Source organism: Elgaria multicarinata, chromosome 21 (genome assembly GCF_023053635.1).
Source record: "Elgaria multicarinata webbii isolate HBS135686 ecotype San Diego chromosome 21, rElgMul1.1.pri, whole genome shotgun sequence".
Classification (NCBI taxonomy): Eukaryota; Metazoa; Chordata; class Lepidosauria; order Squamata; family Anguidae; genus Elgaria; species Elgaria multicarinata.
In genome coordinates this window covers 4,251,090-4,271,022 of record NC_086191.1, presented here as the reverse complement: position 1 = coordinate 4,271,022, position 19,933 = coordinate 4,251,090, and the positions used below count along the sequence as shown (strand labels likewise).

At 50.0% G+C, this 19,933-nt stretch overlaps 1 protein-coding gene across 1 annotated transcript in view; it reads right to left on the bottom strand.

The window, feature by feature from the left end:
• Positions 1-3,829: 3,829 nt before the first annotated feature.
• TARS2 (threonyl-tRNA synthetase 2, mitochondrial) overlaps positions 3,830-19,933 on the bottom strand; it is a 38,263-nt gene continuing 22,159 nt past the window's right edge. The window contains exons 12-18 of the mRNA XM_063145719.1: positions 19,677-19,814; positions 18,458-18,535; positions 13,847-13,947; positions 9,895-9,999; positions 6,845-6,917; positions 5,753-5,867; positions 3,830-4,513 (exon numbers count right to left, since the gene is read on the bottom strand). Coding sequence (XP_063001789.1) covers positions 4,365-4,513; positions 5,753-5,867; positions 6,845-6,917; positions 9,895-9,999; positions 13,847-13,947; positions 18,458-18,535; positions 19,677-19,814 — 759 coding nt within the window. The 3' untranslated portion in view covers positions 3,830-4,364. The remainder of the gene's footprint in view (positions 4,514-5,752; positions 5,868-6,844; positions 6,918-9,894; positions 10,000-13,846; positions 13,948-18,457; positions 18,536-19,676; positions 19,815-19,933) is intronic.

Genomic DNA, 19,933 nt, shown 5'->3' with positions numbered 1-19,933 from the left:
ACATAACCATGTTTTAAACACGCTCACGAACCATTGGCTGCAAAAGCATTAGCGGCTTAACCATAGCTTAGCGTGTCGTCTGAACAGGCCCATATTCACACTTTAGTCAATGAGGGTGGGGGAAGCACACAACCTTTGAAAAATGTGCAAGGAAGCGTGCCCTTTTCCTGTTGAAAATGCACATTTTCCCCTTTAAAGGAAAACAGGTTGCAAACGGAGATGGGAGTGAACCAAACCAAGTTTTAAAGCAGCCTTCCTCAACCTGGGGCACTCCAGATGTGTTGGACTGCATCTCCCAGAATGCCCCAGCCAGCTGGGAGTTGTAGTCCAACACATCTGGAGCGCCCCAGGTTGAGGAAGGCTGCTTTAAAGAGATGTAGGGATCATTATGTTGAGTTTAAACATCCCTGTGTGCAGCTTGGACGGGTACCGGATTTTTCCAGCTTCCAGTTCTGAGCGCTTTGTCTTAGCCATTTGGCCAAACTAGAAAGAACCACTGTCCCAGGAGTCCAACTCATAGTTTAAAGGCCTAAACGGTTCCGGACGTAGTTACTTGAAGCAATGCATTCACCTGTTTCAGCTTGCCTGCACTTTAAGATCCAAAAGAGAGACCCTTCTCACCTGCCCACCACTGAGAGAAATTAGGTGGGACAGGGCCTTCTCAGCAGCGGCCCCAAGCCTGCGGAAAGAACTCCCACCGGTGGTCCACCATGTGCCATCCTTACAGGCTTTTAAGGCTGTCCCAGAGTGCAGGACACGGAATAAAGGGCTCAAGTGACAGGAAGCCAGATTCCGGCTGGAGAAGAGAAGATTGAGGGGAGACATGAGAGCACTCTTCAAATACTTAAAAAGGTTGTCACACAGAGGAGGGCCAGGATCTCTTCTCGATCCTCCCAGAGTGCAGGACACGGAATAATGGGCTCAAGTTAAAGGAAGCCAGATTCCGGCTGGACATCAGGAAAAACTTCCTGACTGTTAGAGCAGTACGACAATGGAATCAGTTACCTAGGGAGGTTGTGGGCTCTCCTACACTAGAGGCCTTCAAGAGGCAGCTGAACAACCATCTGTCAGGGATGCTTTAGGGTGGATTCCTGCATTGAGCAGGGGGTTGGACTTGATGGCCTTGTAGGCACCTTCCAACTCTGCTAATCTATGATTCTATGAAAAAAACATTTTCTTTTACTATGGCCTTCTCATGAATGAATACTGTTTTGCTGCCACTGCCCTTCTTGTTTTAATTGTCAGCTTTTATTGTTTTTAACTGAAATTTTACTGCCTATGTTTTTATTGCTCTTAATGTTTATACTGTTTTATGTCTGTTTATAAGCCGCGTTGGGAGGGCTTTTGCCTTTTAAAGGTGGCTAAGAAATGTTTTAAATAGCGAAAATAAAAATCCAGTTCTCACTTGTTCTAAAGACAGCTTTGCATGTCCCCAAAGCGTAACTTTTTATTCTCTCAGTATTTTTTTTAACAGTCAGTAAATGAATTTTAACTTTGCTGTTTTCAATTTGTATTTCCGAACTGCTGCTGATTTTATCCTGGTTGATATATTGTATTTTATATGATGGTTTTATACTGTTTGTTTTATACTTTGAATGGCTTTAATTTTCGTGAACCGCCCAGGGTACAGAAATGCAATAGATAAATAAAAACTTTCGGCCGGATGCTCTTTTCAAATAAAGACGCTCCAATGTGTAGATCGCAAGCTGAACAGGAGCCAGCAGTGTGATATGGCTGCAAGAAAGGCAAATGCTATTTTGGGCTGCATTAATAGAAGTATAGCTTCCAAATCACGTGAGGTGCTGGTTCCTCTCTATTCGGCCCTGGTTAGGCCTCATCTAGAGTATTGCGTCCAGTTCTGGGCGCCACAATTCAAGAAGGACGCAGACAAGCTGGAGCGTGTTCAGAGGAGGGCAACCAGGATGATCAGGGGTCTGGAAACAAAGCCCTATGAAGAGAAACTGAAAGAACTGGGCATGTTTAGCCTGGAGAAGAGAAGATTGAGGGGAGACATGAGAGCACTCTTCAAATACTTAAAAGGTTCTCACACAGAGGAGGGCCAGGATCTCTTCTCGATCCTCCCATAGTGCAGGACACAGAATAACGGGCTCAAGTTACAGGAAGCCAGATTCCAGCTGGACATCAGGAAAAACTTCCTGACTGTTAGAGCAGTACGACAATGGAATCAGTTGCCTGGTGAGGTTGTGGGCTCTCCCACACTAGAGGCCTTCAAGGGGCAGTTGGACAGGGATGCTTTAGGGTGGATTCCTGCATTGAGCAGGGGGTTGGACTCAATGGCCTTGTAGGCCCCTTCCAACTCTGCTATTCTATGATTCTATGATCCTTCAACTACCAACCTGCATCCGTTTTATCCCTGCGCCCCACGGCACAGCGTTGAGAGTATAGGGAAGCGATGCATGCTGGGACATGTGGCCAAAGTCCTTCTTCCTCGGCGGCAACAGGGCCACAAGCCTTCACGACCTGGCCCACGAAAACTCCACGTTTTGAGGCAACACCTCACCCGTGAGCAACGCCGCGGCTGTCCTGAACAGGTTATTTGAGCTGAAAGAATGCCCCCGGCACCCCGGCCCTGTTCAACACAGGAAGTAATTCTGAAGAGCTAAAAAAAAGGAGAAAATGACAGAGAGCACAACTAAAAAGAGTTATTTATCCGTTCAAAGACAAACTGAGTCAGACTTGGCTCTGTGTCACCTGTCGCCCTTAAGAAATATGCTCCCGTGAGGAGCGACCTCAGACCGCGCTTCGTCCAGTCCGCAATCCTGTTTCCCAGTGGCTAGCCAGACGCCCCAATGGACACCACCTCTGAGCAGGGGATGCTGAATTTAGCCACCAAAACTCAGAGCGGGTCGGTAGCGGCTGGTCCTCCACGATTGCCTCCCATCCTTTCTGACAGCCGTGTAAGCTGTCCGGCTGCTTCACTTTTTTCCCCTCTGCCCTCCCCATCCCTTTTTCCTCGTGTGCCGTGTCTTTTTAGATTGTAAGCCTGCGGGGGCAGGGACCGTTTGGTTTGATGGGAAGTACGTAAGCCGCATCCAGGAGCCCTTTTGGCTGTAGAGCGGGATAAAAAGCAAAAACGACCCAAAATTTTAAACAAATAAATAAGCTTTAAAAGGCTTCGCCGTGCTTGTTGAGAACACGGGCGGACAGGCCTGCTGCTCAGCAAGCCCCTCCAGTAATTACTCACCCCTCCCTTACAGAGGATTATTTGCATTTGATAAACCAGGGGGGGTATGAGTAGTTTTTGGCTCATTGTGTGTGTGTAGGGGATACGGAATAACGGGCTCAAGTTAAAGGAAGCCAGATTCTGGCTGCACATCAGGAAAAACTTCCTGTTAGAGCAGTATGACAATGGAACCCATGACCTAGGGAGGTTGTGGGCTCTCCCACACTAGAGGCCTTCAAGAGGCAGCCGGACAACCATCTGTCAGGGATGCTTTAGGGTGGATTCCTGCATTGAGCAGGGGGTTGGACTCGATGGCCTTGTAGGCCCTTTCCAACTCTGCTATTCTATGATTCTATGATTCTATCTCACACACACACACACACAGAGTCTCTCTTTCCAACCTATGCAGTTTTCAATGGACAGGTTGCTCTATCACTTGAGCCATTTACACACATAGCAACCGACCCAAGAATACCCCCAAGGTAGCAGTTTCAGGCACGCCGTAAGCATCCACAAGGGGGAAAAAAAAAAAATCAAAACCCCCAACCTGTTTACCCTGACCTTGACCTCGCCCCCGCCAAATAGCCCGGAGGGAACGCAGAGCCTGTGAACGCCAAGCCATCAGTCACGGAGCACATGCTGCAATTACTCGAGGAAGAAGTATTTTAATTACAGGCCCCTGCGGACCAGACGGTGACCGCGAAAGGCAGGTAGACAAACCACCTGGAAAAGCCGGGCCTCCCGCCAAGGACACGTTTCCATGAAGATCCGTTCCTGAGAAGCGAGGTCCCCTCCTGCCTCTGTGTCAAGAGCTGGCCTAGTCGTTGCCGTACATACCGCTCCACCAATGACCCCCGAAGGCCAGCAAAGTATTCAGGGTTTTGGTGCCGAGTCAGGACAGGTTCTGGCCTGCAGAGGGGTCAGAAGCCGGACAAACAAGACTCCTGTCTCACAGGAGGGCCCGGCCTCCCAGTTATTGCAGCTGCTTCTTGGCCGAGATGCAGTTGGTGAGGACTAGCAGCTTGAGATGCCACGAGGTACGAGACAGGCAGGAAACCATAAGCATTTCTCTCCTGCGCCCCAATGTCCACAGGGAAAGGATCGCCCCTTCTTTGGCTCACTGAACCGTTCTTGCACGCACACCTCCGGTTCCCCGGCCAGCGAGGGGCACGCGACGGCCTCAGAAGAGCTCCTCGGCGTTTCCGACCCGAGCGTCCCGGAGTTCCCGGAGCCTGTGCAGGGCCTTGTGCAAATCCCACTGGCCGTGCTGGCCGGTGTCACGGCTGCGGATGTTGACGGTGCGGTTGGCCATCTCCTTCTGGCCGACCACTAGGGCGGAAATGAGAGAGAGAGAGAAGGATTACGGGCCTTCATGGAGGACAGAAAACCAGGCTGGGCCAATAATAAAGCCCCTTTCCAGCATGCGTTCGAAACCGTCAGGGCCAGGAACTTGTTTTAATTTAGTTCAGGTAACAATGAGCCACATGAAACAACGGGCTGACATCACAGATTCATAGAATAGCAGAGTTGGAAGGGGCCTCTGAGGCCATCGAGTCCAACCCCCAGCTCAATGCAGGAATCCACCCTAAAGCATCCCTGACAGAGGGTTGTCCAGCTGCCTCTTGAAGGCCTCTAGTGCGGGAGAGCCCACCACCTCCCTAGGTCACTGGTTCTGTTGTCATACTGCTCTAACCATCAGGAAGTTTTTCCTGATGTCCAGCCGGAATCTGGCTTTCTGTAACTGGAGCCCATTATTCCATGTCCTACACTCTGGGAGGACACCTTTCAAGTCCTTGAAGAGAGTGCTCTCATGTCTCCCCTCCATCTTCTCTTCTCCAGGCTAAACATGCCCAGTTCTTTCAGTCTCTCTTCATAGGGCTTTGTTTCCAGACCCCTGATCATCCTGGTTGCCCTACTCTGAACACACTCCAGCTTGTCTGCGTCCTTCTTGAATTGTGGAGCCCAGAACTGGACGCAATACTCTCGATGAGGCCTAACCAGGGCCGAAGAGAGAGGAACCAGGACCTCACACTATTTGGAAGCTATGCTTCTATTAATGCAGCCCCAAAATAGCATTTTATTTTATTTTTTTGCAGCCGCATCACACTTTTGGCTCTTATTCAGCTCATGATCTACAACTGCAGCTCGGTGGAGAATAGACGTTGCATGAAGAACGTCCCAGGTTTAGTTGTGGGGCAGGGGATAGGAAATTGTTTTCTCCGTCAGGAAGTTTTCCTGATGTTTTGTTGTACCTCCCCGGGTAATTTGTTCCACTGTCGTACTGCTCTAACAGTCAGGACGTTTTTCCTGATGTCCAGCCAGAATCTGGCTTCCTGTCACTTGAGCCCATGATTCCATGTCCTGCACTCTGGGAGGATGGAGAAGAGGCACGTTTCATACGGGAGGCTCCAGATTCAATTCCCAGCTTCTTCAAGTAGGGCTGGGAAAAGGGCCCCTTGTTTGAATACGTGAAGACCTACTGCTAGCGGCTGTAGACCAGAAGATACTGATTCAACAGAAGGCACCTCAGCTGTCTGCCTGATCATCCGCTGTACGACGCCACCTTACCAAACTGGAAGTTGTACTGGGCCAGCTGGGCGTTCCGGATTTTGCGGTTGAGGGTCGACCCCGAATCAACGTTGACGTCCGTCATGAACCCCGTCTGGCAGAAGAACCGGTGGACCTGAAACACGAACAGAGGGGCTTCAGACTACTGCAACCACTGCTAGAAGCAACTAGCCCCAGGATGCTTGGGGCTGGGGGGACCATGTACCCTACTAAACTGTTTTTTAAAATCAATATAAAAGTGTAAGCACACATTAAAATTCTTTGCCAAGGCAATCAAGGATTCTCACCGAAACAACCCGAATGATGCAAATTATCCCAACGAGCATGAATTCCGTCACCTTGCATAAATTTACTAAACTAAGAACAAAACACAAAAACACTTTGGCATCATTGTACTAGGGGCGTAGATGGGAAACTATCAACATGAATCATAGAACAGTAGAGTTAGAAGGGGCCTATAAGGCCATCAAGTCCACCCCCCTGCTCAGTGCAGGAATTCCCCCTTAAAGCATCCCTGACAGATGGTTGTCCAGCTGCCTCTTGAAGGCCTCTCGTGTGGGAGAGCCCATGACCTCCCTAGATAATTGCCTCCATTGTCGTACTGCTCTAACAGTCAGGAAGTTTTTCCTGATGTTTTGTCATACTGCTCTAACTGTCAGGAATTTTTTCCTGATGTCCAATGGGAATCTGGCTACCCGTAACTTGAGCCTGTTATTCCATGTCCTGCACTCTGGGAGGATCGAGAAGAGACCCTGGCCCTCCTCTATGTGACAACCTTCCAAGGACTTGAAGAGAGTGCTATCATAACTCCCCTCAGTCTTCTCTACTCCAGAGCACTCAAGCTCTTTCCACATCTGTTGGGAAAATTCACTCGGGTTGCGAGATTTCAGCGCAGCATTTTTCATCCATGAGGACAAGAATTTTTCTTTTAATGAGCTGAAATCTTCAGGGAGCGGAGTTGTGTGTCTAGGACCACCTCCTCCACTCCTTCTGTGCCCCTGCCAAACTTCAGCATGCACGCCCAAAGGGCTGTGTGCGACAAGAAGGCAGTCAGAACCACTCCAAATATCATTAGCGCTTCATCGATCTCACCTCATGAGCGTAGCCCTCCACATCTGGGCTAACTGGGATCACCATGATTTGGAACGGGGACAGCCAGAAGGGCCTGCAATGGAAGCAACGTTGGTCCCAGTTAGAATAGACCCTTTGCAAAGAATGAGGCTAGAATTAGACTAACATTTGGGTAGAACCCACCGGATACAATCCATAGAATCATAGAATAGTAGAGTTGGAAGGGGCCTCTGAGGCCATCGAGTCCAACCCCCTGCTCAATGCAGGAATCCACCCTAAAGCATCCCTGACAGATGCTTGTCCAGCTGCCTCTTGAAGGCCTCTAGTGTGGGAGAGCCCACAACCTCCCTAGGTAACTGGTTTCATTGTCGTACTGTTCTAACAATGAGGAAGCTTTTCCTGATGTCCAGCTGGAAACTGGCTTCCTGTCACTTGAGCCCATTATTCCATGTCCTGCACTCTGGGAGGATCGAGAAGAGATCCTGGCCCTCCTCTGTGTGACAACCTTTCAAGTGTTTGAGGAGTGCTCTCATGTCTCCCCTCCATCTTCTCTTCTCCAGGCTAAACAGGCCCAGTTCTTTCAGTCTCTCTTCATAGGGCTTTGTTTCCAGACCCCTGATCATCCTGGTTGCCCTCCTCTGAACACGCTCCAGCTTGTCTGCGTCCTTCTTGAATTGTGGAGCCCAGAACTGGACGCAATACTCTAGATGAGGCCTAACCAGGGCCGAATAGAGAGGAACCAGTACCTCACGTTATTTGGAAGCTAGACTTCTAGACTTCCAGAACACCCTCAATACAGCTCAGGTCTTGCTTCTCCTCCTGCAGTTCCTGGGGTGATCCACCCCCCAAAAAACTTTGCACGTAGCTACAGAGGCTGTAGCTCCGTGCTAAACCCCCGGCGTTGCGTGCAGAAGGTCTGAGGTTTGATCCCTGGCATCTCCAGGTAGGGCAGGAAAAGGTCTGGCCTGTAACCCTAGAGAGCAATTGCTGCCAATCAGTGCCCACACTATTGGGCTAAATGAACAAAGGGCACTCAAACGATCCAGGGGCTGGAGCATCTCCCCTAGGAGGGAAGATGGGATTGTTTAGCTTGGAAAAAAGAAGGCTGACATGCTAGAAGTGTACAAAATGATGCCTGGTGCGGAGAACGTGGATAGGGAGACATTTTTACCCCTCTCCCATAATGCTAGAATCCGGGGTCATCCCAGGAAGCTGATGTGTGCGAGATCCAGGACTGCTAAGAGGAAGGGCTTCATCACGCAGCACATAGTTCAACTATGGAATTCACTGCCACGAGATGTGGTAACGGCCACCAATTTGAATGGCTTTAAAAGGGGGTTGGATGAATTCAGAGAGAAGGCTATCAACGGCTACTAGCCCTGGTGGCTACGCGTTACCTCCAGAATCAAAGGCAGTAAGCCTGTGCGCACCAGTTGCTGGGGAAAATGGGCGGGGGGTGCTGTTGTACCATGTCCTGCTTTGTTGATCGCTGGTCAAGAGCTGGTTGGCCCCTGTGTGATCAGAGTGCTGGGCTAGATGGACCTAGGGTCTGACCCAGCAGGGCTCTTCTTACGTTCTTATGTTCACTCAGTATAAGGCAGCTTCTGATGTCCCTGTTTAAACCATTCAGGACCATGAGGACTAGTATCTTTATTTGTAGAGAAAAGGACATTGCTGCCAGCCAGTGTTGACATTATAGGGCAACTTTCTTCATTCCTACAGTCAAAGCATCTTCATCGCCTCCAAACCCTTCTAAAACTCCAAAAGTCTTTCCCTTTCCCAAGGAACACCGGACAGGGTAGCTCTCTCCTCAGGAGGGACGCAAGCTTAGCCCTTAGGGTTGGGGGCGAAGGAGCGGTTGCCTGCCGTCAAACGATCCACTCAACGTAAACATTCAAACATTGTAAAATCGCAGCCGAACTGCAACACCGAGAAAGGCAGATGAATCATCAACCGGCTGATCATAAAAGCAAAATGATGCAATTGTTATTGTCACAATTAGCTGCCTTAAAAAAAGACACGAACGAGTCACCGTTCGAAGATTTAACAACGTTAAGCAAAGGTCTTTATGAAAAAAACAGGAACCAGGCAGCTGAATTCTTCAGTGCGGCTTTGATCCTGGAACGCTGGGGTCAGATTACAATTGCAAAAAGCATTTTAAATTGATTTTTTTTTTAAAAAAAAAAAGCAGAAATGAAGCAAACCCAAAGCAACTATTAAAAAAGAAGGAAGGCACAATCTGTGTTTAGACAGGAAAAAGAAAAGTCCCACTGCGTGGCTGGCTGGGGATTGCAGCGAGTTGTAGGGTTTTCTTTTTCTGTCTAAACTTGCCCCGGATTGCGCCCTAAATCAGTTTTTTAAAAGGAGCTGAGCTAATGAGGCGGCAAGGCCATGGTCCAAGGTCAACGTGGTCAAATAACTGGTGGTCAATTGACCGGCATGCCAAGCCCACTTAGCCGCTGCTTTCTGGAGATGATCATTGTCCCCCACTGTTGCGTAGTTTTTCTCTTTCAAGACTGGCCGCTTTGAAAGCCAACATCAAAATCACACTCTGGATGGCCCAGTTCCCCTCAACCGCTGATCATTCTGTGGTTTCCCAACTTTTGCATGGCTTTTCCCCTCCTAAAAAGGTTGCAGTAGCTCTCCTTATTATTATTTGGTGTATATTTTTCTCTCTTTTCCATAACATTTTTGTCATTAGGTATTGCTATGTCAATGAGGTAAGTGTGCTTTTCTGTTTTGTCTATAACTGTTACGTCTGGTCGGTTGCAGAGTATTGTCTTGTCGTCATCAACATCATTATTATTATTATTACTACTACTACTACTACTACTACGATACTGCCCAATAGCCCAAGGTCTCTGGGTGGTTTATAACATCTCATAAGACAATGACAGTTGTGTAAGTGCAGCCGCCCGCGTACCCCAGTCCAGGGAGCCGAGCCGGCAAGAAATCGCTGAGCCTGCGCCATCCCTAAGGAAGCCTTTCTTCCCATGGGAGCTGCTCCAGCCCCTTAGCCAGGTGTGCTGTCCTTCTCAACGGATCCAAAGCAAGGCCCAAAATCCACTCACCACTTCCCACCGTAGTTCTCAGCCAGCACAGCCATCATCCTTTCAACGGAGCCAAGTACCGCCCGGTGGATCATCACGGGTCTCTCCGGCGTTCCGCCATCTTTGCTGCGTGGGAGACAGACAGTGGGCATTTGAACATACAGAATCATAGAATCATAGAATAGCAGAGTTGGAAGGGGCCTACAAGGCCATCGACTCCAACCCCCTGCTCAATGCAGGAATCCACCCTAAAGCATCCCTGACAGATGTTTGTCCAGCTGCCTCTTGAAGGCCTTGAGTGTGGGAGAGCCCACCACCTCCCTAGGTAACTGGTTCCGTTGTCAGACTGCTCTAAAAGTCAGGAAGTTTTTCCTGATGTCCAGCCGGTCTTCCCGCCATCCTTAGGGGCCAGAGTGTTTCTGTACTAAGAGAGGCCGGTTCCTCAGCCTGGGCGAACAACGAAAACTTTGCCTTGTCCTTGCGTGATCTAGACGATCTAGCCTGCTTCTGCTAGCGGGAAAGGTTCCTGCCTCCCCCCCCCCCCCCCCCCGGCCATTCTGATAAATGCCTCCACCCCTTTGGTTTCACCAGGCCTTCTCCCACATGCCTTGAAGCATTCCTTCACCACCATAAGGGCTAGGAAGTTGTTTGTAAAAAGCTGGGACTCTGTCTCGAGTTAAAAGCAGGCACCGGCAATAGAAAATTCTTCTCTCGGGTTGAGACAGCAGAGAGTTGCTGTAAGTCAGAACAGACAATACTGAGCTGGATAAACAAGCCGTGTGGCCAGCTATAAAAGGGCTTCTAAAAGTCCCAGACTTGATTTTTAAAAGTTGCTGGGGAACATGGGCGGGAGGGTGCTGTTGCACCATGTCTTGCTTGTTCATCCCTGGCCGATGGCTGCATGGCCACTGTGTGAACAGAGTGCTGGACTAGATGGACCCTTGGTCTGATCCAGCATCAGGGCTCTTCTGATGTTCTTAACGTAAATCTCGCTGCTGCCCTCCCCCAGAATAGTGAAAAACCGGTCCATAACTCTGCAGAATCTACCTGATTTGGAAAAAGGCAGTCAGGTCAGATTCATAGAAACCCCATGAAGCTGATGGGTGGGAGATCCAAGACAAATAAAAGGAAGTACTTCTTCACACAGCGCAGAGTTAAATTATGGAACTCACTGCCACAAGATATAATGATGGCCACCAATTTGGATGGCTTTAAAAGGGGGTTGGATAAATTCCTGGAGGAGAAGGCTATCCATGGCTACTAGCCCTGATGGTTGTGTGCTACGTATCTCCAGTATTCGAGGCAGTGAGCTTGTGTGCACCAGTTGCTGGGGAACATGGGTGGGAGGGTGCTGTTGCACCGTGTCCTGCTTGTGGGTCCCTGACTGACAGCTGGTTGGCCACTGAGTGCTGTACTAGATGGACCCTCGGTCTGATCCAGCAGGGCTCTGCTTATGTTCGTATGTTCTTAAAATAAAAAAAAATCCCAGGATCGGAGTCCCAAACCACACAGAACATGCACCGGACCGTCGTAACCTTACACTTGCGCTTTTGCGGTCCTGCGATTTGAGTTACAATTTTGTCGTGAAGTTTTGTTCTGTACATTTTTGAAAGTCTTGAAACCTCTTTGGAGTCCAAGGGCCACATTCAATTCCAGAGACGCCCTCGAAGCCCTCGCCGCAGATCTGAGCGGTGGACGGGGCCAAAATACCCGCGTGGCGTAGCTTAAACCCTTGGGAAAGCGATTTCAACCCTTTGAGAATTGGGGAGGGGGGATGCCCTGAAAGGTATTAATACCCTTGTTTTGCAATATCAGTTGAAAATTGCTTCGGGAAGCTGTGAAACTGAAGGATATATATATAAAAAATCAGTCAAACGTTATCCTTCCAGAACAGAAAAAAGAGAAAACTTTGAAAAAGGAATGACAATGAATTCCAGCACTCTGAAAGCATCTGGAAAGCAGTTGCTACACATCTGGACACTTCTAAGAGGGAGATCTCTCAAATTCTGCAGAAACCCAGCTCCCTATCCCAAAGACAGGGTTAGCCTGCCTCTAGATCCCTGGGGGAAGCCTCCTCCCCAGCTCAGGTCTGACACCGCCCAGGCCTGGCCTTCCAGGTGCCGTAGAGATTTCAGTCAACCCCCCACCATCTGATCCCCAGAAAACCAGCGTGCAAACACAGCTTTCTCCACATTCCTCAGCAGTTCCTCTTTTCTCGTTCTGTGGTCACACGGGCTGCAGGGAACGGTTACGAAAATCTGGGGCGAAGGAAGGAAAGAGAGAGCAAAGACGGGAAACTTCAGCTCAAAGATGTGCGCTAGACGTCTCTGACGGAATCGCCTGGCGGCATTTGCGTCGGTCCTCCGGAGGCAAAAAATAAGTCACCCATTCATCCAGCACGCGCCGCCGAGCGCTTTATCACGGCCCCGTAGCCACGCTTTGCGGCTGAGAAGAGCAGAGGCGGCCCGTGGATTTCCCACGATGCATTGCGTTAAAAAAAAACACGCCAGGCCGCTGCGGAGGACGGAGCGGCACGTTACAAAGGCAGAGAATGGCCGCGTCCTGTGCAAGACGAGCCGATGGCCACGCAGGCTGGGGAAAATGGGATCTGTAGTCAAACACACCCAGATGTATTTGAGGAAGGCCAACGTGCCAGAATGTAAAAAATAAAATCCAAGTTGCACTTCAACTTCACTAGCTTTTGATTAGTCCAAATTGATTATTTTGTTTTATTTCTCATAAATACGACTGCTTTTGTTACACCGGAGGGGTATAGAACCTCAGGTCCTGGGCGGAGCAGAACCTACCCTACCTCGGGGTCCCAATCCAACCTTCTTGCGTTCCCCTTTCCTACGGAACTTTTGGCGCTTTCTGCCCACTCTATAAAGTGTTAAAATGCCTCTCTTAAGTTTTAGCTACCGGCAGCAAGAGCAGGAAAGTCAAACGTCCTGGGATTCTAGGCTCCGCCCCCTTTGGCCCCGCCCACCGCAGGAATGCGGCCCCCGAGCCCTTCTCCGGAATGGAATTCGGAGGTTCCCCACCCCCGTGTCAAACTCTGCATATCGTTTTACATTATTGCCATTCGCACGGTCATAAAACCAAAACACAACCCACTCGGGAATAATGCTGAGAGCAAGTTTCAGCTGCCCGTCTGTCGCTGACGCTCCTCTGCCCCTGGACATATTCACGAAGGAGCGGGTCACCGAGATTCAAGTGTCTCGATACAAAAAACACAACGCCTACCTATTCATCACTAATCCTTCGCACAACTCCTCCGAGCTCCAGACGCAGGACGTACGGAAAGGTCCCGGGTGCTGTCCGCCTGGAGCAACACACAAGTTTTGGGAGCAGCTCGGAACCGGAAGGTCCCGGGTTCGATTCCCGGCATCGCGACATGGGACAGGGGAACAAACCTCTCCGAAGCCCTGGGTGGCTGGCTGCCCATCAGCTCCAGTATTTATTTTATTGAAAAGATTTCTTGGTCGCCTTTCTGGGCAGGAAGTGGACCAGCCGGAAGGGTGGCCGGGTTTGGTGCGAAAGCAACTTATTTGCCCACTGGCAGTTTTAGAACCGACATGAACCTACCCGTACACTGTGCTCAACATCTAAGGTCCTCCTCCGAGTACCTACTATGAGGGAAGCTCGGAGGATGGCAACAAGGGAGAGGGCCTTCTCAGTGGTGGCCCCCCAACTGTGGAATGATCTTCCCGATGAGGCTCGCCTGGCGCCAACGTTATCTTTTCAGCGCCAGGTCAAGACTTTTCTCTTCTCCCAGGCATTTTAACAGCATTTAACAACGCTAAGTTTGTTTTTTAACGGACCCCCAGAACTGTTGTTTTTATGTTTTTAAATGTTGCATACTTTTAATGTTTACTGCTTTTAACTGTTGTAAACCGCCCAGAGAGCTTCGGCTATGGGGCGGTATATAAATGTAACAAATAAATAAATAAATAAATAATAGAACAGAGCTCACCTCACGAAGGAAAGGTCGAACCGGATGGGCATCTGGAAATCCAGCTGAATCGTGGCACACTGGTGGTACCGGCCCAACGCGTCTTTGATCTGAATGTCAACCTGGATGGCAGAGGTGGAGAAGACGCGTCAGGGACACACGCCTCGAGTTCTTTGGCCCACGGCTGCCGTTAAACGTAAGAACGACCGAAGAGCCCGGAAGCTGGATCAAACCCATTTTGTCCGGCATTCTGTCACCAGCGCAACTGGCCTACAAGCCTGGCAGGTTGCCTGAGTCTTTAAACTGCTAAATGTCAGGCCAAAACTCTCCTGGTGAAGCTTCCTCCTCCATTGCATCTCTTCCAGAGAAAACTCCGCCTGCGGGATTCCTGCCTGCCACACTGCTGTTAAAGTCACAGGAAACCCTGCCGGAGGAGGTGGAGGGCGGAGAGAAAGAGATCTATGGGACACCAGGATTATTTGGGCTACTCTGTCATTCTCACTGGCTCTGTAAAAGAAACCAGGAAACACCAACAGTGCGAACCTCAGGACCGAATCTTGCCTGAGGGACACCAGACTCCTACGGTCAATCCTGCGTGTGACACCACCAAGGTGGCAGGTGCTCAGCACTCTGGTCAAAACTTTCCACCTAAGAGACATGAAAGGAGAAAAGTAGCAACCCACGTACATTTGCGTACACGCACAGCCTGGCGTAGAATCGCCGAGCTAGAATTTATCAGTAAATTTGATTCTTTGTCTGTAGGACTCAACCCAGAACAATGCTCTCTTCCCCACGACCACCAACCACAGGTGTTGAGGAGTCATTGTGCTTATCGCGTATTCACTTGAGATCTGCACAGGAGTGTCTTATTTTTAAATTTGCATACACCGTCGTTCCTCCAGAAGGGTACTCAATGGGGCGTACGTAACATTACAGAAAGGCCGCAAACTTTAATTCATGCGAATTAAATTCGTAACCTGCTCCGGAGTATTCCTATTCAATAAGGAGCCTTTGCAAGGCAGCCTCGGTGACTTTCAGGCATACAAACGTAGCTCAAGCTGGCCATGAAGGCCAAGAGGCACAAGCAGAGATCATACGACCTTCCTGATCCCAGGGTATAAAGCCATACAATTGAAAGCAGCGTAGAACCCGAAACTCATGGCCATTTAAAAAAGAGAGAGGGAAAGAAGGAAAGAAGTGGACCTCAAAGTGAGGCTCACACTCAACCAGAACGAACCGAAATCTTTCAACTTCCATCAGTCTAGAATTCAAAGACTGCTCTTGGCAGGATCCGGCCAGCCTTAACATACAGGCTGAGTTCAGACAACAAGTTCAGTCAACGCAGTGCGAAAACTGCACTCAGCGGTGGAGTTTTTCGGAGGTACCCCTCACACATGTTCTGGCTCCACCGTTGCGTGGCTGTGGGCTACCGTGGAGTTGAGCAAAATCCATCGTGACGTTTGATCGACAGTTCCTCCGCCCTCTCTGTTCCCCTGGTCCTCCCGATGGTATCCCATCAGCCATTGCTGTGAAAAGGCAATCCCAGCAGCTCTCCTAGAGCGGCACGTGCTCCTTTCACCGCTCTTGCCAGGAATCTCTGTAGCCGGTGGGAAAAGTCCACTCAACGCAACGGGAAACTCCACAGAGCCAGTCACACAACACAGTAGTTATGCAGGAACTCTCCTCTGCACAGCGTGGATATTCTGTGTGGCGTGTTTTCCAGCTGGACAGCACGTTTCTCAACGGTGGTGTAAAAACTCCACTGTGGACTTCCAAAACTACCGTTGAGAAACGCGTGGTCTGCACTGAGCCACAGTATTCTTCCCCCAATTCAGAGCCACCTTGTCCTGCGTGGCAAAGCGACCAAGGACTGGAGGTGGCATTGAGGGGAGACACGACAGCCCTCTTCAAGTCCTTGAAAGGTGGTCACATAGAGGAGGGATCAGGATCTCTTCTCGATCGTCCCAAAGTGCAGGACACGGAATAATGGGCTCAAGTGAAAGGAAGCCAGATTCCGGCTGGACATAAGGAAAAACTTCCTGACTGTTAGAGCAGTACGACAATGGAACCAGTGACCTAGGGAGGTGGTGGGCTCTCCCACACTAGAGGCCTTCAAGAGGCAGCTGGACAACCATCTGTCAGGGATGCTTTAGGGTGGATTTCTGCATTGAGCAGAGGGTTGGACTCGATGGCCTTATACACCCCTTCCAACTCTACTATTCTATTATTCTATGAACCACTTCCCTTTCATGTTTAGCCTGGAGAAGAGAAGATTGAGGGGAGACAGGATAGCACTCTTCAAATACTTGAAAGGTTGTCAGGATCTCTTCTCGATCCTCCCAGAGTGTAGGACGTGGAATAACGGGCTCAAGTGACAGGAAGCCAGATTCCGGCTGGACATCAGGAAAAACCTCCTGACTGTTAGAGCAGTATGACAATGGAACCAATTGCTTAGGGAGGTGGTGGGCTCTCCCACACTGGAGGCCTTCAAGAGGCAGCTGGACAACCACCTGTCAGGGATGCTTTAGGGTGGATTCCTGCATTGAGCAGGGGGTTGGACTGGATGGCCTTGTAGGCCCCTTCCATCTCTACGATTCTAGGATTCTATGGTGCTGCCAAGGGGCAAGCAGCAGCCTGAAGAGGAAAAGAGACTGTGCTTGCTGCTACCAATATAGCAAACCTTTTGACAGAACAGGATGTACAACGTGTCACTCCGATGCAGCCTGACAAACCAAGCAAACAGGTTGTGGGTTCTGCAGACTGCGTGCAGTTATTTTTTTAAGGGTCAACTGAACAGCATCCCCTCGTCTCTCTTCACTGTCTTGTGACCGTGACCAAAAAAAAAAAGAGGCAAAAGATAAACACGTCCAGGAACGTCCGGCTCCAGGTGCGCCTGGCTATGAAACTTTGCATGTGTTGGGTAAAAGTTCCACGGGACATTGGAAGGATGACAAATGATTTTTTTAAAAAAATATTTTGCAACGGGGCCACGGAGCACATGATTCACGTATCCGTTACTCTGCGTAAGCCTGTCAGTCCATCTAGCTGTTTATCGTCTGCAGTGACTGTGTACTCTGGGGAAAGGTCTCAGGATTGCGGACGAGGAGGAGCCAGCAGGGTGATGCAGCTGCCAACAGGGCAAATGCGATTCCAGGCTGCATGAAGAGCTTCATCGTTTCTAAGCCACGGAAAGCAAGGGTTCCACACTGCTCACACCTCATGGGAAGTACCGCGTCCTGTTCTGGGCCTGACACTTCAAGAAGGAGGCAGACAAGCTGGAGCGTGTTCAGAGGAGGGCAACCGGGAGGATCAGGGGTCTGGAAACAAAGCCCTATGAAGAGAGACTGAAAGAACTGGGCATGTTTAGCCTGGAGAAGAGAAGATGGAGGGGAGACATGAGAGCACTCTTCAAAGACTTAAAAGGTTGTCACACAGAGGAGGGCCAGGATCTCTTCTCGATCCTCCCAGAGTGCAGGACACGGAATAACGGGCTCAAGTGACAGGAAGCCAGATTCCAGCTGGCCATCAGGAAAAACTTCCTGACTGTTAGAGCAGTACGACAACGGAATCAGTGACCTAGGGAGGTAGTGGGCTCTCCCACACTAGAGGCCTTCAAGAGGCAGCTGGACAACCATCTGTCAGGGATGCTTGAAGGTGGATTCCTGCACTGAGCAGGGGGTTGGACTCGATGGCACACACTCAGTGGGAAGTGAGCTTTCTTCCGGAGGAGAGCACCCCAACAAGCTAGCTGATGCTAGGGTCCGTTGGAAGCTGGAACGCACAGCATGGAAGGAAGGTGTGAGAAAGTCGGTTCGACTACACCAGAACCTGCCTCCTAGTTTGCATTGTTTTGCCTAGGGGGACGTTTCCAAGAGGTTAGACTCTCTTCAGGTAGCAGAGACGTTTGTTGCTTAATAAAAGCCTTGTGGATTACTCAGCAAGCCTCGTCATTTGCCTCCCATCGAAAGCAGGAGTGTTCTGAGAAACACGACACATGGCTGCCAGTCAGAGTTGCTGATATTGGGCTAGGAGGACCCACGGCGCGACTCATAGAATCATAGAATAGCAGAGTTGGAAGGGGCCTACAAGGCCATCAAGTCCAACCCCCTGCTCAATGCAGGAATCCACCCTAAAGCATCCCTGACAGATGCTTGTCCAGCTGCCTCTAGTGTGGGAGAGCTCACAACCTCCCTGGGTAACTGATTCCATCGTCGTACTGCTCTAACAGTCAGGAAGTTTTTCCTGATGTCCAGCCGGAATCCGGCTTCCTTTAACTTGAGTCCATTATTCCGTGTCCTGCACTCCGGGAAGATCGAGAAGAGATCCTGACCCCTCCTCTGTGTGACAACCTTTTAAGTCTTTGAAGAGTGCTCTCAGGTCTCCCCTCAATCTTCTCTTCTCCAGGCTAAACATGCCCAGTTCTTTCAGTCTCTCTTCATAGGGCTTTGTTTCCAGACCCCTGATCATCCTGGTTGCCCTCCTCTGAACATGCTCCAGCTTCTGTGTCCTTCTTGAATTGTGGAGCCCAGAACTGGACGCAATACTCTAGATGAGGCCTAACCAGGGCAGAATAGAGAGGAACCAATCTCAGGCAGCTGGCTGTGTTCCTAGCAAGGAGGGTACCCCACTGACCTTTGGCCCGTAGAAGGCTCCATCGCCGGGGTTGACTTCCCATGGCAGACCGAAGTCCTGGAGGCTCTTCTCCAGCAGCTGGAAGACAAAAGGAAGACGAGGTGACGCCAGGCGGAATCTCCTCGCCGCCATCCGGCTCCTCGCGCCGGTCGCTTCCCGTCGGAGGGCGCAGGAAGTCAACATTCGGCCCAACCTCTGGGGCGAGGCGAGAGCAAGCCAAACCTCTCTCTGCCCAGCAAAGAGCGCTGAGGCCAGGCCCTGGCTCACAAAGATTTGATGAGATGCACAGAATGGATCCCCTCCCGCGCGGAGAGGGATGAACCGCAGACTGGCGGGCAGAGAAGGAAATAGGATTTCAAGCTCTGTTGTTTGCTCTACTTTGCCAGTTTTGGGATATTGTGTGTGTGTGAGAGAGAGAGAGAGAGAGAGAAAAGGAAAGGAGGGAGAGGGTGTGTTGGATTACATCTCCCATCAACCCCAGCCACCAGGGCCAATGCAGCAAACCTTACTTAATGCGGCAAGCCACTCAAATAACTAACGAAGTGAACCCCGGCATTCTGCATTCAATATTTACAGCCTGCTTTCCTTGGGCACTGTTTCTTCAGGGGGAAATTGGGATATAAACGTAATCAAGAAAATAAATCGTTATTTTGCCTGAAGCAGTTTATCTGCCGCCCCTCAATGAATCACATAGTAAAAATAATAATAATACACGTGGGATGAATTTTTAAAAAATGGATTCGAAAGCAAAGGTTCAGCTGACTCCTTTAATGCCAAACTCTCGACAAAATACAAACTATATTGAAAGCCCCAGGAGGGAATTCTAGGAACGTGATGCCAGCACCAAGAAGGCCCTGCTACAGTCAAGTATCCAAGGCACCACAGGGATGGATGAAACGTGCCAGATTATCTCAGCATGCCACGGGGCAGAGATGTCCCCATAAGACATAAAAGGAAATTAGCCAACACTTTAAATTGGGCCCAGAAGCCAATTAGAAGCCAGGGTAACTGGACAGGTATAAAGAGTATGAGCTCAGCCTTCAAGGGCAGTCCCATGCAGAGTGTACCGCAGTAGTCAAGACTGGGCTAGGGTCACGGTGGAGCAACAGACAGCAAGGGTCTCTCGCAAGGCCCATCCTTGAAGCGACAAATATTTAAGATAGCAGTCAGGGTCTCAATTTGGAGTGCTGAGCTGCATTTCAACCGGCTATATCCTTACCTGCTCAGCCCGATCCCAAAGATGAGGCTCCCCCAGAAATTTTTCGGGGCGGGTGGAGAGGAAGAAGCGGAACGTGAATCCAAAGACGGAGTATACGGCTTGAAGGAAGTCCAGACAGCTTCCGATTTCGCCTTCCAGCTGAGTCGGGGATGGAGACAGAAGAGACGGAGAAGGTTCAGAACAGAATGTAACTTCCCAGTTCGTGCGGACAACTCCCCTTTCGAAACGATGCCCTACTTATGCCAACACAGCCCTAG